The sequence below is a fragment of the Aptenodytes patagonicus genome, chromosome 6, assembly GCF_965638725.1.
Source record: "Aptenodytes patagonicus chromosome 6, bAptPat1.pri.cur, whole genome shotgun sequence".
NCBI lineage: Eukaryota > Metazoa > Chordata > Aves > Sphenisciformes > Spheniscidae > Aptenodytes > Aptenodytes patagonicus.
Window position 1 is genome coordinate 62,887,571 of NC_134954.1, and position 18,810 is coordinate 62,906,380.

Genomic DNA, 18,810 nt, shown 5'->3' on the forward strand with positions numbered 1-18,810 from the left:
CGTGGGCGTGTCCGGGCGGTGCGAGGGATGTTCGGCGACGACGGCGGCAGCGGCGGGGGCCGCCCGGGCTCGCCATGGTCTGAGGCGCGGTCTGAGGCGCCGCGATGAACGGAGCGGTCCCGTCGCTTTTCGACCCCAAGGAGCGGGTGTTGAAGCTGGGCGAGAGCTTCGAGAAGCAGCCGCGCTGCGCCTTCCACACCGTCCGCTGTGAGCGTGGGGCAGGGGCAGTCCCTCAGCTCCCCCCCCCGGGGGGGCCCGGGTGCTGCCGGGGCGGGAACGCTGGCCGGGCAGGTGCCGCGGCCCGGCTTGGCCTTGCTCGCAGGCCCGGCGGGCGGGAGCGGAGGATGGGTCGGAGCAGGCCCGGGCGGGCATCGGTGTGAGGGAGAGCGTGGCGTGGCAGGCGGCCGGGCGCTGGGGGAGGAGAAGGGCAGCGTGGCAAAACTGCCGCGGGGTTGGCTTGTGCTGCGGCCGGGCTCGGGGCCCCTCGCTTGGGCAGGCACCGAAGCGCTGTCTCCGGAGGAGCTTATCTGTTCGGTAAGGCAGGTCGTACCGGTAGCCTGATGGGAGCCGAAATACCAGTCGGCTGCACAGGCAGGGCCCGGGAAGCCGGAATGAGTTGCCTGCCTTCGTCCCGGGATCCTGGGGCACACCTGGGAACCGAGTCCCTGTGGCTGGGGTGCCGGTCCGGGACCTCGGGAGCGGTGCAGATCAGGTTGCAGTTGCTCCCGAGAGCGTGTTGCTGGTGAGGTGTACGGCCGTTGTACCCCAGTACTGCCCCTCGCTACTTTCTGGGCACTAACTTCACTTTTTAGGCCTTCTGCATCCAGAATAGTGTCTCGATGCAGTTCTGCTGGAAACAGAATTGGGCTGAAGCTCTGGCTTTGCCCTCTTTCCTTGTGCTTAGTTTTTAGAAGTTAAGTACAATTCAGCAATCAAAGGTTAAAGGCAGTATTAATCACAAAGCTAGTATACCCTCCCTGAGTACATAATTACTATCTAGAGAGGTGTGTGCTCAAAGATTCTGAGGGTAGCTAGGAAACAAATGCTCTCAGGATTATAGTTTGGTAATTTAGGACTGCTGCTTCTGGTTTTGACGTCTCATTATTTATAGACTGATCCCCAAGATTCAGTCTCGCGTACGTTCTCTGGAGAATGTCCCGTATGCTTTCATGCAGTGCAGCGAGATGGGTAACGTGCTTTCTGTGAGCAAATGGAATGGCACTTAGTAGGATTGTCTGCAACTGTGGGAGGGGGGGAGAGGGGAGGGAGCGGGCAAAAGCTATAAATGGATTTAAACAAATGCTGTAACTTGAAATTTACCCTAATTTTGAAGAGGACTAAAAACCACGTCTGGTACCTCCTGCCCTTACGATTTCTTGCTGACTCCTGTAATTTGATGATTTGTTCTGAAATCTGTTTTGAAATCTCTCTCCCTTTCCAACAAATGAGACATAGAAACTGGCATGTTCATCAGTTCTATCAAATGTCAGAAATTATTCTTCTCTGACAGCTGAAGTTTTTGTTAACAAATGAGTAAAGGGAAAGGCATCTGCTGGTTAAAAGTTAAGATCAGAAGTCCGTTTATGGACACTGGAATCAGTATCTTAATTTTCTAAAGTATTAACCACCCAGTGGCTGTATATTAAAGCAAACATTCTCTAATTCGATGAGAAACTTTGGAACTATTTCACGCTTATCCCTGTAAGATGACGTGTGGGGGTTTGCCGCAAACAAGGCTGGCAGGGGCTGTTACCTGTGTCTTAGCTCAAAGCCCTCTGCTGTGTGCATAGTCCTGCCCACCAGCTCTTGAAGCTTGGTCTTCTTGCCCGGTTGGTGTGCAAGCTGGAGCCAGGGCTCCCAGCTGTGGTCTGTGCCGCCTGGCCAGTGGGGTACAGGCAGTGTTGTTGAACTGCGAAGCTCCCCAGCTGTAACAGAGTGCTGCTGCCTGTGACCAGCAGCGGGTGACGTGAGAGGTGGAGAGGCAAGGAGCGCGTGCCGTGCTGTGGCCGGGGAGCATGCCGTCTAATGGGTCCCCTTTACGTGCCTGGTCCCTCCGTGCCTCTTTTCAGCTGCAACAGGGTGCCTCTCCCCAGCGTGCGAGGCAGGGCACCGGACGTCCCCGGGGTGCGAGACTGGCCCCGCGCCTGCATTTGCTGGAACCACGGGTTCAAACCCACATCTGTTACCACGTGCCTCGCAGAGCCTCTTGATGTCGTCCTATCTCTCTAGATCTGTGCAGGCAGGCCTTTTAGCTGTAGCCCTTCCCAATTCGTTTGTGGTGGAAATAATACTTTATAGCTAATGGTTTGCTACATAGCAGCAGCGCTGATGCCTGAACACATGCTTATTTTCAATGTCTCAGATTTTTGAGAAGGACCGGAAATTGATATCTTCTTTTGTTTAAAACCTATTTTAATCAATACTTTAGATGTTGAAAAAGACAAAAAGAAAATTAATATTTAATTGGGAAGTAATTTCACTTTTGACAAAAATAAATATACTGAAACCCAAGTTTTGGTCAGCTTCTGACATGCGTGTTACAGTAAAATCGGAAATGGATACAGAAATGGATTTGAGCATTGATGTTGTTTTTTGCATTTTTAGTCACTTGTCTACATCTCCCACACTTGGGATCGACATTTTCAAGAACTATTTATTGATTTTTCTGACAGTAATTATGCGATGATTTATCTTTTGAAATATAGCACAGCTCATTCAGCCTCTTTAACCATTAAAACCTAAAAGCGTTTTTCTAATTTTAACTGAAAGGTGTTAACACTTACACTGAATCTTGAGAAAACCATTTTGACTTTGAATAATGCTGACTTATGGAATGATCTGCTCGGGGGAATGGTAGATGATACACTAGCAAAAAAGGCTTTAACTTAATAGCTTCCAACTGCAATTAAAAGGTGTCTACATTCATAAGATTCCTGAAAAGCCTGTAAATAATCCACTTTGGTTTTATATTTAGATGACTTTAAGCCTGCATCTATTGATATGTCCTGTGAAGGAGACCTTGAAGTTGGTAAAGGTGAACAGGTGACGATAACACTGCCAAATATTGAGGTGAGTGGGGTGGCTGAAGAGTGGCGGGCCTAAGGGAATGATTTATTTTGTTGTCATAAGTACATACTGAATATAGAAGGATATGAAGTTTCAGTGCTGTTTCAGAGCTGCTTGTGTGATTTTTAGAGTAGAAAAACAATTGCTCTAAGAATGTAAAATTACAGAAGACCTAAAGGTTAAACAGCTGTGCTGTAACTTTAAGCGTATTCACCGCATTGGAAATATGCTGTAGGATGACCCAGAAGTGTTGCGTACACAGAAAAGCTTCATGTCGATGTTGGCAGTGCAAGTTACCCCTTGGTATTTACTGCTCTAGTGCAGTTCTAAAGCAGGAAAGACTGGAAAGGGAAAATTTACTACCTGCCATGCTTTACTGCTCTGCTGATATGGTAACTGAAACCCATTTTGGTAAAAGGAGTCCTACAGTGAGCATGCTCTCATTGGGAAATAAGCATTTAATCAGTTTCAAACTAAGCTAAGCTGGGTGAAATCCTGTTCCGGTCAGTCACCAGCTGCTTTTGGTCATGGCTATTGTGAATCTAATTTGAATTAACTGATAACACTTTTAAAGACTAGAAATGATTGCTTATAGTGAACTTGTCATCACTGTGATGGATTGCTGTTTCTAAGAAAAAAAAAAAAAGACTATGGTAGTAACACTTGCTGGACTTCTGATTTAATAGGGCTCAACTCCACCAGTGACTGTGTTCAAGGGCTCAAAGAAGCCTTACCTAAAAGAATGTATCTTAATTATCAACCATGACACTGGAGAATGTCGCCTAGAGAAACTTAGTAGCAACATCACTGTGAAAAAAACCAGGTGGGTGATTTACAGGAGAAACAACTGTGCTTTACTCATTGTGAAAATCGATTTGTTAATGAGTCTAAATTGAGATACATAACTACCCATTACTATTTTTAGCAAAACATAATTTTTAGAAAGTATGTGGCCTTGTTCAATAGAGTGAAAAGCCTGCTTTCTGAGCATACTGACTTCACAGCTTTCGAGTCTTGACTGGTGGAAGAAATGAGATTTTTTTTTTTTTTTTTTTAACTAAAAACTGTCACATTGTTGAAAGAGATGGTAACTATTTTCTGATGAGTTTAGAGGGAGGCAAAAATATCTGTTTGGAAGGTAGCTTGCCTACTGCCTTCTGACTTCTAAATGAGAAAATAAAAAAAGATGAATTCTGTGACATGTTTCAGTAATATTAATGGCTTGTTTTTCTCATACCAAGTTTTTGAATTTTTTTTTTTTCTGCTGCTGAGTCCATATAAGTAATTTCCAGCAGAATTATTATTAAGTGATCCTGGGTAGCCAGGTATAAAAACAAATCAACTGACAAAGGCTTAAAAAGTTATTGGCACTGTATTAAAAAACAATTTTTAATACATCTATATAAAATTATATGCCAGTATAATAACGTACCTAGAAATCTAATGATGCTATTTGGAAAGGCATGACAGATGATTCCATAACTTAAGGTACTGTATCCCCTGTATTCTTGCCATTTTCCTTGCATCTTGTCTTCTAGAGTAATTAAAAATCTTTTGCTTTTACACACAGAGCTGAAGGAAGCAGTAAAGTCCAGTCTCGCATAGAGCAGCAACAGCAGCAAATGCGAAATGCAACTAAGGTTCCAAACAATGTTAAAAATTCTCCACCAAAAGAAAAGATGTTCCCGTCTTCTCCTATGGATGATATTGAACGAGGTAAGTTCCACTGTCACATAAGTTTCAGAAACTTTGCTCTTCACTAGCAACTAGTTTTTAAGAGCCAAGGTTTTTTGTTTGTGTGGTTTTTGGTTTGGGTTTTGTTTTTTTGTTTGTTTGAGATTCACACTAGAAGCTGATTATGTAAGCACTTTACCCTCATATGGAAATGACCACTCTGGCTCAAGTGGTAACAAAGCAGTATTTGAAACTTGCTAAGGTAAAAAAATCAGATGAACCATTAGGCTTAGTAATGCCAAGGATCTCACTGCTCTCTCTTCTCGATTCTGTCTTCCACTGCTACTTGAGTCGCTTCCATTTTGACATCGCTCCTCATTCTTTCTCTGCACCCAGAAAACATATAGGTTACAGTGCTTTACAACTCAAAATACATTTTAAATTACTGGATAAGACCTGTGAAAGATGAGGTTCCAATGAAAAAGACAGCTAAAAACCTGCATAAATCAACCCTTGAACAGTGCTATGTACTGTATTCTTGAGAGACTCTGGTGTGACACTCATATTTCACTTAATAGGAGGCCTTACTTCCTTCTGGAGGACAAGGAAGATGGCAGGTGGTAATTACTTGCTACAAAAATGCTGACAGGTGGCAGTTTCATTGACTGGAGTTGACATCTGCCTCCCAAGATGTTCTGAATTCCTTTAAACAGATTTTTTTAGATGTGTCATTATGAAGGTGGTTTTTTTTCCCATTGGTTTTAAACTCTGACCAGAAATCTATACTACAGAACAGTACTAGAATACATCTAAGGTTGCAAAGAGGAAGGAGTACTTGAGCTCATGGAATAAAATGATGCTTTTTCTTGGTGGTCTGTTGTTTTGGGGGGAATTGGTGGTGTCAAACATATTGTAAGTCACCAAAGTGGCTGCCAACATGTATCAAACTCTCGTGTAGTGCCAGTCCAATTTTGAGTACTACTAAAGAACGCGGAATAATTGACAAATAGGGATGGTAGGGATCTTTTAAAGTGATCTAGTCCATCCTTCTGTCCTAAGGTCAGATTTCTGACATAATTTTTTTAACCTGTTCTTAAAGCCTTTCAGTGACAGATCCTGTGTTCTCTCTGGCAGTCCATTCCAGGGCTTTGCTCTCCTTACTGTTCAGGTTCCTCCTAATAAATCATGACAGTAAGCCCATTACTACTTTCATATTTATCATGCAAGTATACACCAGATTACACTGCTGCTTGTGAGCTGTCCTTCACGTACTCAGAAGCTGCTATGTCTTTCCCATTCTTTATGCAAAATGATGCCAGCTGGTTCAATCTTTCATTAGAAGTTAAGTTTTCTAGATCCCTGATTCATCGTCACTCTTCTTGCACTGTCTTATGACGAGTCCAAAAACTTCCTGAAGTATAGTGCCTAAATACATTTACTGTTTCAGCTAAGGTTTTAGCAGTGCTGAGTTGAGCAAGAAGACTGTCTTACAGGTACTATTCATCTTTACACACAAAGACCAAATAGTATCACGTCCCAGTGTAATGCTTGTCATTTCCGCAGCAGCATGGTGCGGTAGAACTGTGCGTAGTGATCCACTGTAACTCACAGGCTCTTCAGAAGTGTTGCCTACTTAATCATTCTTCATCCATGGTTGTGTAACTGCCTATTCCTGCTTAAGTACACTACCTTGAACTTGTTACTAACTTTGTTTTCTTGGGTGGGGGAAAGATCACTCTACCTTTGTCCTCTAGTATACATACAGCCCTTCCTTCACTGTTTGAAAATACTTAATTTAAATTCTGTCAGATTAAATTACGTCAAAATTCAAGGCAGAGATCTTATTCCTCAGTTTTTGGTATTAACTGTTAGCCTTTCACTTAAAATTTTTCTCTTATTAGACATTGGTGAGAGCAGGGAGGAAGTGGAATTAAGTGCGTAGGACTTGAGTGGTATCTTTCAGTTAGCTTACAGCTCCAGATGTGTGGTAGATCAGTTGTTTCTTTGGCCTTTCTTCTCTAGAATTAATTTTGAAATGAATTCTTGATCGTTCTGCTAGCTGCATCCTAATTTTTGCCTTAGCTTTTCTGTCCTCTTTTCTGTCCTTAAGCTGTTCTTTTATACATGACCTTAGTAACAGGAGGGTGCTTCCTCCCCCCCTGCCCCTTCTCTTTCCTTATTTTTGAGTCAGCCGGTATGGTCTTTTATTGTACTTTCTGTTCTTCCTTGGCATTGGGTTAGTTTGTCCTTGTAGCCATAGCTGCACTATTTCAGGTGCCATTTTTCCTGAACACCATTTCCCCTTAGACTGGCCTTTGATAAGGTACTGGCCTAAGTACCTTTCCTTTAGAGTAGCCTTTGATAACTCAGAATTGGAAGGCTTCATGGAAGTTTGTGTTGAAGCTTATTCTTTTGTTCTCCCTTCTTCTCTTGATTAAGCTCTGAGCCATCCTTGCATCTTGGTGACTTTCATCTTCAACCTGTTCTTCTGTATTGGGTGAAGTGAGATGAGCCAATCTCCTACTTGCTTTTTACGTCTGCTATATCAAAGCTGTTCCTGAAGTACTCCAAGTGCTTGTAAGACCATCTTAACAAATGTCTGGGTAGTTACAATCTTGTATAATGATGAACTTCTGCGCTCTGGGTAACTCCTCAAGATTCAGTGGTCTGTTTCAGACTTCTCACTTCAGCAGCACCCCTATTTTGCACAATTATTATGTGTACCCTTTCTGCAAAACTTAACTTCCTCTGTATGTTGGACTTCAGCTGGTATATATCAAAAATGCATAGTGTGCAGCATGATCTATCCAGTTATACTCTCCTAAATATTGTAGTCAGGTGAGTTATTTCATCAAGAATGCAAGTTGGTTGAGTCAGTTTGATCTGTTAATTTCCAGTATTTCTTGTCTACCTCATGTTGGTCTAGCTTTTTTCCCCACCCCCAAATCTATAAAGAGAACGAGGATTTGGTGAAATCTTCCTAATAGTAAACCGTGGATGGTTCCTTTGGATGTTCTTCATGCTTAACCTGGTTTTGAGCAAAATGTCACATAGTCCAAACAAGTGTATTGATTGTAATGCTGAACTGCTGGGAGGCATTTTGAGTGCAGCTGCAGACATCTTACAGCTAACTTATCTGTGTGATTTGTAACTGCAGTTTTTAGTCAGTGAAAGGCGTCTTTGGGGGTGCTAAGGAAAATACAGAAGACTTGCTAGTTGCAGAAATTAAAGGCTATGTGGGATGCACTACCCTGTGGAATGTGGGGTTAGCATTTGGGTTCACAGTCACCCTTGTTCTAATGCTTGGCTTGAAAGGGAGAAAGTGCCCCAGCTACGATAGAAGAAAACCACATGACAGGCTGGATGCTTGCTTGTGCCCTTTTCTTTGTTTTGGAGAGTTCTGGCGTTTTTTGGTTTGGTTTTGTTTGGGTTTTTTTAGTTACTGTAATGCATGTACCTGACTTCTGTTGCTGATTTTTCTTTTTTATAATTTTTTTTTTCCCTCCTTATTTTCAATTATGATGAATGTTAACTAAGAAACAAATCATATTGTTTGCAGAGCTAAAAGCAGAAGCCAGTATCATGGACCAGCTGAGTAGCTCTGACAGTTCATCTGACTCTAAAAGTTCTTCGTCCTCTTCATCAAGTAGTGAAAATAGTTCTAGTGATTCTGAAGACGAGGAAACGAAGCCCTCTCTTCCTATATCAATGCCATATTTGCAGCCACAGCCTACTGTGTCTGCCATACCACAACAGGCTGTCCCTGACAAAGATGCCAGTCATAACAGATCCCAAGAGAGCAGTGGTCATATGATGAATACACTACGTAAGTACAAAGGCTGTTCTTTTCTTAGTGCACAATTCCAGACATCAAGATTCTGAAAGGAAACCATATTGTTTTTAAGTATGTCTCTGTTATAATTAAAACTGTGGGAAGTGATGCTAGGGTTTGATTGTTCAGCAGCAGTCTGAATTAGACACTGGGCTAGAAGGTTCTTGGTCCCCAGAGATATTAAATTAAAGCTGATGCAGTTGAAAATATTTCCTAAGCTCTTCTGGCTTCCTCCCAGTTATATACATTGGGACTGGAGAACAGTAATTTTATATTGAAAATACTTGAACTAACAGGGCACTCCCAGAACATATGCTTATAATTTCTTGGGTAGAACTATGGGAAAGATACTATACTGGCAACACTCTCAATTACAGAAGAGATGGTGTATTCTTAGCTACTTCAGTTACAATTATTCATGGCACTGTTCCACTGGACAGCATGGCAAAACTGTCCTTTGTGTATAAGGAAGGAGGCGATTTGCTTTCAGGTGATATTAACTTATTCCACCCGTTCAGGCAACTAAAAATGTAATTTGAAGAGTAGTTGTGATATTCTTCAAGAAGTGGTTGCTGCTCAGCCTGGAGTTGAATGCTCAGTGTATTCAAAAAAGGAGAGTTTGGACAGAAAAAGAACCCACTAGGTAGAGAATCTTAAGCTTGCTACCTAAATAGCAGGAGTATTCAGACATAGAAGTGAGTATTCAGCTATGGTGACTCTTCGAAAATGAGTACATTTTTAATTAGGTGCTTAGCTGCAGGCTCTTGGTTTGAAGAGATTCCCATCAACCCTGGTTTGCAGCCTAAGATCTTTAAGGTTTATCATTTATATGCAAACTTCTTACACTGAAATTTTAGACTCTGGCAGATCTACTTTTATTTCAGTACTTAATGGATAACATGAACAGGTTTTTTTTTGTAGCTAGTATTTAAATACTTTAATTAAGTATCTGTGCTGGTTATTTATGTACTGCATTAACAGATAAGATCAGACTGAAAAGTCCTGTGACTTCTTGTGCAAAGGACTAAATGCTGCTTTCATTTTACTGTCACTGTAGAGAACAATGTCTTCATGTTTATAATTTGCATAACTTTAGAGTGTGCCATTTATTTCAACCCTTATTCACAAATGGGATTTCCCATTCTTCATGCTTTAGATACAACTGTTATGAAAATGAGATTAAGCTCTATCCCCAGTGACAGAATCCCAGCTGGCAAAGCTTCCACTGAGAAATACAAGTACAGGTGGCCAAGTCCACCAGTTCCAACAGTCATAGTGAGAAAACGCTGCTTAAAACATGATGACATCAAAACTATTACAGGGGAAGTTGGTGGCTTGATGGTGCTCGAGAACCACATTGATAGGTAGAACCTCTGTCTGTAGCATCAAGCCTTGGGCTTGACTATCTGAGCTTGCCTAGATCTTTAGCTTAATCCCATTTACTTCTGTTACGGTTTTCAGATCTCTTTACTGCTTAAAACGATTCTGTCCCCAACTTCCACTATGGTTAACGCTTAAAATACTCTTCAACTAGACAGAGATCAACAAAGTTACTTTCAAGGAGAATGTTTCTCTAGCTCCCTTGCTGAGGGTATTTGGCAGGAGAGTGAAACCTGGAGAAACTAAATGGATAGCACATGGTTCTAGCTTGAATGGCAAGAGTTCTCAGTCGGGATCCTGTACAGTCATTTCTTCCATCTCAAATAATGTTTTACAAAAATAAAACATTGAATCAACAAATGTCAGCACAAGCTGTTTGCTTGTCTAATCCTGTTTTGAGGTTTGACTGCTTATGTGCATGACTAGTTTTGTGCACCTCTGTAAAATCAGGGCTGTACTGGGTAATTAGTGAAGTTTTCCTTTGGCTTGCTGTGTGCAGGCAGAAGGCTGGGGGAAGGCTTAGAGAGCAGCGTTTCATCTTGCATATAGCAATCATACAGTTGAGGATTTGTGGAACTTGGAAAACGCAGGAGGTGGTGTCTAGAGCATGGTAACCAAATACTTCTGCCAGATATACATAATCTACCCCTTCAGGAATCCGGGGCTCAAGACTGCCCCTCACCCCCAAAATACTGCTTCTTCCCCTTTCTACCTTCAGAAGCTGATTATATAGGCTCACAACTTGCCTTATAACAAAGTTTGTAAATGGTGGCACTAATGAATCTGTTCTTCATAAATATTTGATCATATGTTGCTTTATGTCTACTTTTTGTTTAAACGAGAGTTATGTTAAATAAAGTAACTTTCCAAAGAAAAAGCAGCATAGATTGGCTATTCTGGGGCCTTGTGTTATGTACATGGTATTCAGCACAACTTCACTTCTCTTTTGATACTCAGTGCTGGTACAAGCAGCTAGTCATTAAATAATATTCCCTTGTATTAGTTTGGTGTTGGTGTGATCACTAAGATCTGTGAAACACAGGTCACTCCTATGAGTTTCCACATCCCCTATAACTCACAAGAATTCAATTGAACGTATTGTAGTCACTGATTTAAAAGTTTAGGAAATGTCGTAATTTGCAGTGCAATCTGTTTCCCCAATTAATATTGCTAATAAGCAATTGGCACTGTGACAACTGAATTCAACAGTTTTCCCCACTTTATTGCTGCCTCCGAAGTGCAATAGAGTCTAGATGCTTCTTCAGAGTCCTAGTCCTTAAATGAACTTTCCATTCTTGCACCAAACCCATCTGAAAACTACCAACTCTAGTCTGTGTTATTTTGCCATCTCTCTGAAGGTGTTTTTTGGAGGTGGGGTTATAAAAATGGGGCAGAAAGTTTTCCCTGAAGTAAATCCTAATGCATTATTTCTGACTCTGGAACTTGGAGTTCTTGCTTTTCCCATCTACTGGTTTTCACAAGCACTGGCATTTTTGGCTGGTGTTATAGGGTTTGTGTAATTTCTATTAACTATGTTGAAATAACTTTTGAAGGCTGCAGAATCACTATTTGGAAGGCTATCTTCTTGTTCGTACTCCTAGTCCTCTCGTAAAGTAGGTAGTGCATAACAGGGCTGGGATTTCTAAGAATTCACTGTAAGTTTTCCTTTGAGTGATAAATGCATGAGTTTAATTTACTAATGCCACTCTCTGCCTTGAAATATTATTTCTCAGGATAATATACTGTCCTGAATATTTATTGACAAATTACTTGATTTTGTTCTTTCAAAATTGCTTTTTAAATTTATATTAAAATAATACGGCTGTACATGTCTCTATATAGACGATTGGAAAAAACTTGTCTACAGTAGTACTTTAAAGATTGCTGGAAACAGCCATCTTCACTATTCTTGTCTTATATAAAGTGTTTTCTGTTTTGTTGCAGAGAACCATGTACCACTTTCTAAGCTTTAGTGATGACATAGTGGAAAACAAAAGAAGGCTAAATGCAGCCATCTTAAAGACTTCAGTGTTCTGGCAGAAATGATATGCCTGATAACAAAAGATCCAGTCTGAGTGTCTTGTTGGGTTTACCCTCTCGAGGTTACTTTTTTATCCATCTGCAAAAGTGATCTGTGAAGGATGCTGCAGCTGAGGAAAGGGCATGTGAAAATAGTGTGCCTACTCAGTTTCAGTGACTTTTCTTTGCTTTTTAGGCCATTTCCATGACCTGAGATGCATTCCTTTTTTTTTTTTTTTCTTTTAATGGTCGTTTGGCAATGGAGGTGTGAATAAAAGCATACTAGTTGGAACAAATTCTTAAAAATGCATGGGAAGTTGCTAGATATGATGTAGATTCTGTATAGTATGCAGCTGTATTTTTTGTTAGTTATCTGTCATCCTGGAATGATTCCCACCGCCTAAGCTTATGGACATCCATTGCAAGCATAACGTAGTCTTTCTTCTTACTTCCCCATTTTGAAACACATGTAGCCACCACCAAATTAAAGTGCTGTGTAAAATTTCTTTTTACGTTTTGTTTGTTCACTTGTTCCAAAACCTGTTTGAAATAGTAGGTTGCTGATACATCTTTAAATGGTACATCAAAGAGCTGCTCTTCTTGATTGAGACACCACTTTGTTTTCAAGCACAGCTGAGTAGCATTCAGATGTGTTTAAAAAAAAAAAAAACAACAACAACAACTTGTTTTTCACAAAACTGCATTCACCAGCAGTTTTCCCACTTATGAAGCATGAAAATGTGGGTGGCAAAGATAGCTAGGTGTTGTCTTTTGTGATCTGGTGATATTAAATAAATGCATTTGTGGCTAATAAGCTAATGGCTTCCTTGCCAAGATTTTAAAATTGTAGGAAAGCGATCTCTCTAAGGTTCTGTCACTGCGGAGTTTGGTTCTACACCTCTTCGTTTTCCTATCATAGAATAGTCTGGGTTAGAACGGACCTTTAAAGATATCTAGTCCAACCCCCCTGACCTGTTTGGTTTTAGTTTTTGTAAACCTTTAATTGGGAAAGGGAATCTCTTGAAAGAAGAAAAGTATTTCCTTGAAAATGACTAATATGATGACTCTCTTTCTTCTAGGAAATGACTTGCAGCTGAGTGAATCTGGAAGCGATAGTGATGACTGAACAAATTTTTGGCCTTAAATGTATCACCTTTTTTGCTAAATACGTCTTAGCATCTGTTTTGCACTAAGATTAGATTACCAGAGACTGGAATGAATGTCCTCGATTTTGATAATAGACATCCTAATTTTCTACTGACACATCATGTCTATAATACAGCAGCATTGATATCCTGTCAGTGCTATGGTTATGTGTTTATCTTTCAAATTACTGTATTTACAGTAAAATTGTGTATGATCTGATTTTGATTATTTTTGCCTCAGCCACCTGTTTTACTTGAAACTGATTTGTAACAGCTAGTTACTTTATATAAATAGTTATGGAATGGAGAAATTTCTGATATTTATGGAGGCAAGTTTCCTTCCTATCATGTAAATGCTGAATGCTGATCTCACAACTTTTACTTGGAGGGAGTGAAAGGGAGAACAACTAAATGAGGTCTGCTGTGTCAGCTACACTTTTTGTTCAGTTCACAGTTCATACCTTTAAGGAAACTGCTGAATAATGTGGTCCACTAGTGCAGTTACAGTTTACAATTGTTCAACACATTGCTGAATTCTTAATTTCATTGTATTATAGGACTTTATATTTCTGAGCCTCAAGATTCCTGAGGGAACTTGTCTATTCTCTGCCTTTTTTATGTAACTTGAATAGGCTGGTCTTTTTACAACCTTTTGTATCTAAATTTAGATAACTGCAGAGACAGCAATGAATTTCCTTCATTTAATTCTGTAACGGAAATCAGAAAATTTCTTTGTAGGAGTACAAAAGTAATTTAATAAAGCAATATTTATCATTTTCATGCGTCTGATTCTGTTTTTACTGGTTAAGAATTCCACTTTCTACCTACATGAGTCATGCCAGTGAAAGGGTCATGCAAAGAAATAGAAAGCAGTGAAATGGTAGCTAATACAGACTCCCCACCCCATCCTCTTATTTTGCCAAAAGTTTATGGCGGTGCTAGTGTACTGATGACTGTTTATTACAGATTATATCCAAATGCCATTGGTAAGTGATGTCATGTTAGACAAGAAAAGGTGTTTGCCTAGTCTTATTTTTTCCTCATTTGAAATTATATTTCAAGACCTGAAGAACTGCAGGTAGGAGTCCAAATTTCATCCCGTAGTTTACTACTGAAGAGTCTTGTAACTAACAGTAGCAAATGTCTGTAGGATGAATTCTGATGAGATAAATCTGCTCAGTCTTGCACAGAAGTCTCCTTTGCTAGATTGCAGTGATTGAATCGCAGCTCTGTGTTTAAACTGAGAATTTAATTCTATATGTAAGCCTGAATGTGCAGACATGAAAAAATGCACACTCAGTAAATGTATCCAATAGATGGTACTAGACAAGCTTATTCTCCCAACTGCACTGCGAGTATCAGCCCGTGCTTATCTCTAGACAGATTAAGAGGCCAAAACCATGTCTACCCCTCACAAAGGAACCTTTATTGGTACCACCAGGCAGAAATGAAATGCTGGAAAGTCTCTTTCTGATGCTTCCCCACCTTGCACTCTGTACCCCAAACTATGGCATTGTTACCTAGTGCAGAGCATGGACCAACTTTCTAGTCTTCCAGCTTCCTAAAGTTGGTATCATAAGAAGCAAAACATTTTCTTGTTTATACTCAAAGGAAAAAACTCAAGTTAATAACCATGGGCGAACAGGTCTTTGAGAAGAAAAGGGCTAATGTGCAACCTTGAGGAAGGATGCTATGTAATAACCATCATAAGATACTTGGAACTTTCTCAAGGGAAAGGGTATTGAGTTCTCTGATGGTTCATTGCTGTTGGTATGGGAATTCTAGCAGAGTATGTGGTTCTTGGCACCTGCTGCTAATAAAGTCTGCTAGGGCAATGTGAGGAGCTGAGATGTTACAGTCCTTAGGACTAAGGAGCAGCCCTGTGTGCTAAACAGAAAGGGGTGCATGATAAAGCAGTGTCCTGAGCTGAAATGTCCTCTTTTTGCCTGCTCCCAGTGGCTTATTTGCATCAAAGCCTTCCTTTAGGCCAATGCTAAATTCTAATTGTAGCTAGAATGCTGCTGTTTTTTTCTGAATAACAGTGAATTCAGGGTGTATGGGAGTGAGCAGATGTGTGGAAGCACTGACCAGGCCAGGGTCTAAATCATGGAGAGTATGTGTACTCATGGATTACAATCAATCCTTCACCGATAAAACTGGTGAGTACAACCTACCTGTATCTGTACATAATTGCACTCGCATGTATACAGGTGCTTAAATATACCCCTGGGAGTAAAGCAGGTTTCCAAGTTCCTGAGTCTCAGGACTAATGAAGCCCGTGCTATCTTTAGGATTTGATCTTTGGGTTGAAAGCTTTCTAGGATGGGAAGAGTCTCAGTTAAGCTTTTGTATAGCACGTAGTACAAAGTGATTAGTGGCCAGTGAGGCACTACCCAGTATAAATAAGTTTGTGACCTAGATGGATATGTTCTGTCAAATGCACAGTTGTGATAATTCAGGAAAGGCTCCTTTTAAATATCAAGACAGGAGATAAAATTCTGAAACAGAGTTCCTATAGAGATAAGGGAAGAAAGATAACAGACCTTAAATGTGTAAAGAAAAAAGCGCTGTATGCTAGTTCCAGCCCAAATGTATGTGACAGGACTCCCCTTCTCCATGTAAGTGTCAAACATAGGCAAGTGAGCTAAAGAGCTTGCTTGGGCCTGTCGTCATACAGAGGGGATTGGCTTGGACCTCATTTGTGACTTGCTGAGGGTATTCCCTCCCCTAAGGCTTGGTTTGTTGCCCTGAGCAGTGCTGAGCCCCCGTATCTCCTACTGCAGTGTGTTCTCAAATGGCAGGAGTGTGAAGGTGGTTGGTTGCATTGAGATTTAGAAGCGTGAATAAGGGAGGTATTCTAGCAATAGAAAAACAGATCAGGTTGTCTTTTTAGTCTTGGAATGTTTTTTTGGACCCTGATTTGAAAATTCTTTTCCTCTCCTTTAAAAACAGTTTTATTCCTGTCATGTCAACTTAACTAGCAATGAATAAAATCAGCAACTGCTATAGGTTCCTATGACCACTGTTCTTACAACCTCTGAGTGCCTCTTTCAGAATAATCTTCTGAAATATATCTGGTTCTATCTTGTTGCTTTCAGCTGTTTTGTCTTTAGATCCAGAGATTTAAAGCATATGTGTGTGTATGTATCTCTAAGCAGTAGATACATTCGAAGATTATTTTATTGTGACATTATAATTAAGCTATTGTGTATGTTTTGGATTTGAGGGACATCTGCGTATCACTTACATTGATAAATCAAAAATATCTTCCAAATGCAGCTGGAAACTTCAAAGTTTTTTTGTCTTCTGATTACTGCAGTGCTAAGGACCACTGCAGCCACAGCTCACCTGAGCCCTTCTCTCTGCATGGCATCTGGTACATGCACAATTTGTCTAGTAACTACATCTTCAGGGTTGTAGTATTCAACCCCTGTTGAGTCCTGAAATGGTGATTATGTATGCTTACCAGCTGTAACTACCTTGCCTGGCAGCTTTCAATTTTTCTAAGATCTCTGTCCTACTCTTGTTTTTCATGAACCCTGCCTTGGGGCAGGTGGGCAGGCTGAGGTGATCTCTTCAGGGCAGCCCTGGCACCACTGTATTCCAGGACTAACACTGGGATTGCCATTTACTTGGGGGTTTCTGTCTATCTGTAATTCCCTCTTGAGATCCTTGCCCCTAATGCTGTAACAAGCCTTTAGGAAGTTCTAATTTATAAGCATCAAACTCGATATAACGTCCATACATTTTGTAATTGTTTGGTAAGTTATAATCTTATTTCCCGCATAATCTCTGAAAACTATTTTGATGCCTAGCTGAAAACAGCTGCTCATCAAAACTATGGTATCAGCATCAACTGGAGCACAGCTCATTGTGGAGTTTATTGTCAAGGCACCTGATACGATCAGCTTTATTGCACGAACTTTGTTTTTTATTTTGGAGGAAGGCAGGAGATAACCATTTTTCAGATTAAAGGCCTTTAGTAAGTCACTTCTGTGCTAACACAGTGAATCATCTTGAGAACAGAGCAACAGTATTTCTAAGAAGAATTATTTGTAGGGTCTTTCTTGACTGATTTCTGGGGAACCAAACATGAACAGATCATCTCAGATAATAATTTGCTTTGGTTCTCAAGATTTTGGCCCACAAAAATTGTATCACTTTTGGCCAACACTTTATTTCCTGTAGAATTTCTACAGGAAGGTTTCTGAGAATAGCCAAGCAGACTGTTGAATCCTTCTTATTAAACTGAAGAGATGAGGATGCCTAGGCTGGACAGAAATGAAGAAGCCCAGAGGAGGAAAGATGACTTGGCTTATGATGGTTCCTAGGCTGAATGCTTGCAGTACATGTGAATTCCTCCTCTTGCCACTTTTTGAGGTCATTCAGCTAACCACATAAAGTTCTAAGGACACCCTAAGTAGATACAGAGTTCAGACCAGCTTTTTGAGGAGATGTAAAAAGAAGAATGAGGAAAAGAGAAGTTTTGAATAAGGGTGTTTGCATTTTGTTAAAATATTATGTTCCTGCTGCTTTGGGGGAGGTAGGGGAAATGCGAAAAGAAGGTGAAGATGTACTGAAATGAGGAAAAAAAAGTGTGAAATGACAATTTCTTTCACAGTTTAGACCTAAAACTTGATATAGGTAGTCATCCACATCTGAGGGGAGGATTGAAAGACCTATGTGTCTCAGCTACTACTCTGCCCAGTTCAATGAAACTGTGGTGACAGCTTCTCCTGGTTGTTAACTGGTTAGCAGTTCTGCCCCAAGTGATCTTGGTCCCCCTGCATAAGAATAACTCACGATGGCTTGGGTATTTGCAGGCAGCAGCTCCTTGCTTACCAGCTATATGCACAGGAATAGGCTGAATTAGTGGAAAGCTCTAAAGACTCTGTAAGTGTGGCTTTTATTTCACCGCTTGCAGATTCTGGTGTTGGAGAAAAGCTCCTGAAGGGCAGACTCAGAGCTCAGGGTTTGTGTCAGCAGGAAGAACTATTCAGCTCCTAAGCAGAGATACCAACTTCATACAGGGTTTTCATAAAACCCATGCTACGTCTGCTGTAGTGAAGGGTCTGGCCTGCTGGGAGCAGCGAGGGCTTGGGCTCTAGTTGTTTCTGTGGTTTTCTGAATCCATAGAAGAAATGAGTGTGTTCTCAGATTTTCCTTCTCTGAAAAGCAAATCCCTCTGCTGTGGTGAGAAAGGAATGGAGGTTAGAGGCGAAGATGAAGGAGCCTTTCATTCAACAGAGAAGGCTTTGTTGATGTACAACACATACCTGGTGAGTTAGCTGCTGAGACCTCTCCTGACTTGCTTTGAACAGGGGCCCTTGTTACAGAACCTGTTCTCCATCTCTCATCTCCCATATGCTGTCTTTTCTGTGCAGCTTGGTTTGTCTCCTGAAAATTCATACATGGCTTTTTCTCATAAGTGTGCTTACGCATGACAGAGGATTATTTGCTCCCTCTAAGAGATGAGGCCTTCTTCATGCTGTTATTTAAAGAAAAGTGGAGTGTCTTAAAAAGGTAATTAAAGAAGACCCAATAACAACCCAAACTGTTCTTTAATCTTAGTTTCACTTCCACATGCTGTGTATCTTGTTCTACCAGTTTCAATGCTCTTGCAAAACAGTTGTACAATGACTTCCTCTTAGCAACCAGCAGAATTAAACTTGAGCTCACCTAATTGGCTGTACC

General features: G+C 40.8%; 1 protein-coding gene across 1 annotated transcript; it reads left to right on the forward strand.

The window, feature by feature from the left end:
* The first annotated feature begins 54 nt into the window (after positions 1-54).
* On the forward strand, positions 55-13,889 carry EAF2 (ELL associated factor 2). Its single transcript, XM_076342963.1, has 6 exons — positions 55-207; positions 2,975-3,069; positions 3,753-3,889; positions 4,637-4,782; positions 8,300-8,566; positions 13,051-13,889. The coding sequence occupies exons 1-6, from the start codon at positions 105-107 to the stop codon at positions 13,095-13,097; spliced, it is 795 nt and encodes a 264-aa protein (XP_076199078.1). The 5' UTR covers positions 55-104; the 3' UTR covers positions 13,098-13,889.
* Positions 13,890-18,810: the final 4,921 nt, after the last annotated feature.